At 37.0% G+C, this 6,000-nt stretch overlaps 1 protein-coding gene across 1 annotated transcript; it reads left to right on the top strand.

The window, feature by feature from the left end:
* The first annotated feature begins 341 nt into the window (after window positions 1–341).
* On the top strand, window positions 342–6,000 carry LOC132096599 (autoimmune regulator-like). Its single transcript, XM_059502055.1, has 13 exons — window positions 342–695; window positions 807–981; window positions 1,068–1,217; window positions 2,007–2,072; window positions 2,159–2,272; window positions 2,423–2,562; window positions 2,703–2,824; window positions 3,549–3,615; window positions 3,753–3,863; window positions 4,476–4,597; window positions 4,690–4,762; window positions 4,838–4,921; window positions 5,046–6,000. The coding sequence occupies exons 1-13, from the start codon at window positions 528–530 to the stop codon at window positions 5,121–5,123; spliced, it is 1,470 nt and encodes a 489-aa protein (XP_059358038.1). The 5' UTR covers window positions 342–527; the 3' UTR covers window positions 5,124–6,000.

Genomic DNA, 6,000 nt, shown 5'->3' on the forward strand with positions numbered 1-6,000 from the left:
TGAATGATGATCGATAGTGTTGAATTATTAAGGTTAAGAGTCTTTGACCATCAGGGGGTCTGCAGCAGTACTGACAATTACTGTTTGATCTCTAACTGATTTCTGAGAAAAATAAAAAGGATAAACCAAAATTCAACAGTTATTAATGGAAGTTATTTCAATCAAAAAGCTCAGCTAAATATTTTTTAATTATACGTATTATTAAAAAAAAAATTCTTACTTTGTTTACATTATTTCAATGAATAGTAATGTAAGCTAAATATGTAAATACATGAAAATGATACTACAGTATATGCCTGTTACTGTATTATAAGTGCAGTTTAAAGTGCAACATTCAATTTTATATAATATATAACAAGGGACCCCTTCTCTAAAAAGGGTGAAGACCTCTACTTTGATTTCTTACAGTTTATGCACATGATTAAACAATCTTTTTAATCTTTTTTAAAATTAATATCTGAAGATATATTTAGTGCTCTCAGAACACCAGAGCCAGAATTTCAATGTAAATGTAGTTTGTGATCTATATGCAGGACTCTTGTGGAAGCATGTCTAGGGTGGAAGGTTACGGAGAGTCTGACCTGCGCTCACAGCTACGAGCATGTAGGACTGAGATCGCCATGGCAATCCATGACCCTTTCCCACTGCTGTATGGGCTGGCGGATCACAACATCATCTCTGAACAGACCCTAAGGGTGAACATAGTCATAAAAATTACATTCCTCCGCATAATTATAAATCTGCGTAATCATAGCTCATTAAATGCCCTAACAAGAAACTAATACTATTATCGATTAACACTTAAGGAGACTTTAGAGCAAAAGAAAAAGGACGGGATCCACAAAGCTGTCTACTCACTGCTCACTTTGATACTGGACCAGGATGCCACAGTCCTCCAGGGATTCTGGAGCAATCTCTGTAAAGAGTACAATAAGGAGTGTTACCCAAAACTGGAAACCCTTTTTATGAACCTTCCCAAAGGTACAGTGCACAGGTCTGGCAAACATAAGTAGGCTGGAGGATAATAATCACAGTTTAAGTGATAATGTGATAATCTGATCTGGCAGGGTTAAAGCAGGTGGCCAGACATGCAGGGAACCCCAGGATTTTGGTGCAGGTCCGCAGCCAGTCAGGCAAGAAGAGAGGGGTGGCCGAAAAACCAATGACCCACCGGCCATCACATCACCACACCAAGAAAGCCTTAACCTCCAGCTCAGGTATGGACACTGGCACACACACAGATATTCATAATTCATAACTTTGAGAGAACCTTGCCTGAACGTTCTTCATTTTCTGAGAATGTTAGCTGAGCTGGAGAAAAGTCTTTTCTTTTTTTTTCTTTTTTTCTGACACTTCTTTCTATGACCTTGTGATGTTACAGTCAAGTCAGGTTATTTTCATTTAAATTGAATAATAAGCCAAACAAAAACTAAATAGCAACCGATTATTATTTATTTAAAAACTGCTTATGTTTTAGATGTATAACTACTAACAGGTGATTTCCAGTGATTTCAGAAGCGGAAGTTACAACAAATATAATTTTTGCATTCCCATTTGATCCAATAAAAAAATAAAAAATCTTTATATTTTATAAAAAAAAGCCAGCCGTTTACAGTTTCCTGTAGCCTAATTTAATGCCAGTATATAGGACAATAACACAATAGTACTATAAATTTGCATACATTTTTTTTTTTTTACAGAAAAGATTCCAAAACGTGTTATTTGTGATGTTCTAATCATTTAACAAGTACACTATTCATTCTTTTACCATTCATGTACTACATATTATGTCACTTATATACAATACATTTAAATAATTCGCTTTTGCCGCAAGGGTAAACCTACTGTTCTCCACAAATCATGAGATATTTGTTACGCTCAAAAAGGCGAATTACAATTTATAATCTGAGGGAACACGTGTCAATTTGTATGGCTGTGACTGGATGCTTCTAGGTGCAAACATGATAGTCCTGAATCCTGATAACTCAATGCCTTCACTGTTCCAGGAAGCAAAGGCAAGCCTATGAGAAAGACAGATGGTGCAGCACTTTCTCAGGTCTCAGTGGGAAACGGTAATCACATGTTTGTGTGTGTCATTGGAAGACTATGCATTATAGTAAATGATTACAGATTAATAAATATGTCTCCCAAAATGCAGGGGTCCAGGCTGTATCTACCTCAGTCCAGAGGGCCGTGACTGTGTCTGCCAGTGAGCATCCCACTGGCTGCGGGACAGTGGAGGGGATTCTGATCCAGCAGGTCATCGAGTCTGGTGAGCTCAGCACATTAATACAGTATTGACAGACTGTGATGAAAGCCTTTACTTAGCTAATGCTTTAGCTCTTAGTGTGTGTTTTGATAGTGTAACCTTGCCATGTAAACACTTTGGCAGCACAGATGTCTCAGCTGCTCTCTCCCACAGGAGGTGCCAAAAAATGCATCAAGGTTGGAGGAGAATTCTACTCTTCTGGCAAACTGGATGAGACAGCTGGAGTGCATAAGGCACAGACTGCACAAAACTATTTTCACCAGCAGGGAGAGCCAAGCACCAGAGTCATGGATGTAGGTGATCAAAACTGGTTTGGCTCATAGAAAACTACCGATGTTTAAGACATAAAATTCTATAGGCATAAGCGGTAATAATTTTAACCTGGGCTGGTACAATAGGTAAATCACATTTATGATGTATACTGTATGTTCAGGTCGAGCATAATGATGATGAATGTACCGTATGTAAAGACGGTGGGGAGCTCATCTGCTGTGATGGATGTCCTCGCGCCTTCCATCTCAACTGCCTAGTTCCGCCCCTTACCTCCATACCCAGGTACAGATTAGTCATGTGACGCACAGGCCACTGACCCTACCAAACCTATGACTGCACTCATCATCATTAGCTGTGTCAAGCTTTAGTTAGTGGCGATCATCTACATAGTACTGTAGAACACCCCAAAAAAGACATAATAAAATTAAATTATTAGAATAATAATTCAAATTAAATATAACATTTTCAGTTAATTTTCAATGTCACAAATTTACCTGTTTGATTTATGTACATTTCCAAGTTTAAATGAGATTTGAAATCCCAGTTTAGTGTGGTTTTTAGACACCATTGGGTCTCAACCAGAGGGCCAATAATACCCACTAGGGGGCCTAGCAAACTTCCACTGGAGTTATATTATTAATTAATGTGTAATATTATTAATAAGTCCTATGAATTACAGGATAATATTGTTAATGTGTCTATAATTTTATGAATGATGTCAAGTGATCCAAATGAATATATTTTTATTGATACAATATATATTTTTAATAAAATACAGTATTTCATTTACATACACAAAAAAAAGGAATCCGTAAAAAAAAAAAAAACTATTATTTCTTGTTGGTTATGTTAGGTTGTTTAAAAAACAAGTAGTTTGTTATAATTATAAAATACAGGTGGAAATATCGTATATAGTGGTGGGGTTTGAAAATTGCTTTGGACAGTGGGGAGCTTTGAGTCAAAACGGTCGAGAATCACTGCTCTGTATGAATGTGTTTGTTTTCAGTGGTACGTGGCGCTGTCAGTTATGCCAAAGCAACCGAGCAAAAGACAGGACATACACCCCTTTGCAGGTAAAACATGACAAGAGTAACATTAAATCTACTGAAAACAACATTTGTGTACACATATGTATACAATATGAACTGTCAGGACTATAGGAGATTATTAGTAGTCATTGCAGTAGTAACGTCTCTTCTCTTATTTTTAGCCTGCAGTTCACCCTTCAGTGACAGAGTCAAGCTCCAGCTCGGCTGTGGACTTCTCTTTCTTCTCGTCTTTGTCCTCCACTTCACTCTCCACAGTCTCAAGAGGCCTCCAGGTAACACTTCCATGTGACTCGGTGAGAGACACAGTGGCATGCTCACACCAAGTATGATAGCTATAGCAAAACATGCTATAACATTTTAATAATCATTGGAATCCTTTTCAGAAGGATTTTTATACATCTGATTAACAATAAAATCATTGAGAGCCAATAAGAATCCACCCGACATTAAACAGCTCAAGCACTTAAAGCAGTAGACGACATTACTGCAGTAATAATTAACTAATAATTAACTGAATGTTACCATTGGTGGAGATAATGATATAGTTGTTATAGTTATCTTTACAGTTATTGTTCTTTGTCTGAACACGCCTCTATGAGAATAATAAACTCCTCACCACAATTATAATGATAATGACACAGAAAAACAGTGTCACTTTCACCATTTTTTTAACAGTTGATGAATAATTAAAAACATTGACAGTGAATCAGAATCTCTTTTTGGTATGAACGTGCCTTTACTGTGTGGAGAAATAATTCATACAAAAAAAAGTGTGTAAAAAAACGTATTTACACACCCTCATGTTATTTTAGTTATTTAAACCATGCATATCTCTGACAGGATTGTGGTTATATTAAGCGATTTATATTTTGAATCCCTGTCAGTCTTCAGATGCTGAAATGGTTGGGATGAGAATGGCTTGTGGAATTTGCCATCTCACCCGAGGAGAGCTGATCACCTGCCCACAGTGCCTGCAGAGTTATCATGCCCTCTGCAACTTTTCAAAGTACTGATGTTATTTATAATAGAATAACTGTGAGCTCTTTCGTGCTTTGAATCTCAGTCACTCCTTCTCTCTTCCCCTACATGACTTTTCAGTGGAAAGTCAAGATGTAGAAATTGCTCCAGGTCTTGGGGCCCTGAAAGTGAAACATCACTGAGGAGTCTTCAGGTAATCCATACACTAAAACAACACTTTAGGACCAACAGACCTCACAGATGTTATTAGTCTGGTTTATTCCCACAGATGAGTCAACACATGACTGATCAGGGCTTAACGCCATCCGAGCAGCTGCTCAACAGAGATGAAATGGACTCTATAATGGGGGAGGTGAGGTCATGTTTTTCAATAGTAGACAAATAAATTAATAAATGCAAATGTGAGCAATGGAATCTGTGTATACATGAGGCCACAGATGAGATGCCTAACCGTATATTTGTCTTGATGAATGCAGAGCTCTATAGATGGGATCCTGCAGTGGGCTTTCCACAACATTTCACATCCTCTTTCTGAGTCTCAAGGCTATTTCTAGTGAGTCCACTGGTTCATCTCTGCTGTGCCCAAACATCAAATCTCAGTATACGGCTCCTTCTCAGTGTTAGTTGGACTAATAGAGCATACAGATTCAAGAATTAATTCGTTTATCCATTTCACAGGTTATTTTTATTTTATTTTAAAGGGTTTCCACCCAATTTTAAACTTATATTTGGGAAAAATACAATATGTACAATACAAAAATACATTAAGATAACCTCACCCAGAAGCTAATGTTCATCTAAATGATTCATTGTCCCTCCCATTCAATACAATTTAATGATGTACAGTATTAGACAGATGTTATTATAGACCTTAAACAGGGTATACAAAACACTGTATTGAATTTTACACAGATGAATATGAGGCTGTTAGGAAGGCTTGAGGCTACTATATACTTTAAATGAAAGAATGAACTGATGTGATATGGTTTTTTAACAAAATCATGCCAAAAGAAAGTTTGCTTGGTGTTTGTTTTGGGAGGTAAATACAGCAAAACCTTCTGTAAAATTTCATTTTGGCTGGTAAACACCTTTAAACTACCATTGGTCAATGGCAATTACAGTACAGAAAAAACTTTGCTTGTGAGTATACTGTGGCGTAATATTCTAGACAATGGAATGCATGGTATAAAGATACTAGATCACATGTTATTTTTTTTAACTCACACCTTTCAAACTTGGTATATGGAGTTATTGTCTACTGAGAGTGTTTTGGAAAGATGTTTGGTCAGCTGAACAACTGGCATATCGTTATACAAAAGTACAATACATTGAACACACACTGTACTCAACTCCCTCACAGCTTGATTTCATTTAGGTCAAAAATTAAATAAGCCAGCAAGGTCTATAGAGGTCCCTACTATCCACCAAGGG

The sequence above is a fragment of the Carassius carassius genome, chromosome 20 (assembly GCF_963082965.1).
Source record: "Carassius carassius chromosome 20, fCarCar2.1, whole genome shotgun sequence".
Taxonomy (NCBI): Eukaryota; Metazoa; Chordata; class Actinopteri; order Cypriniformes; family Cyprinidae; genus Carassius; species Carassius carassius.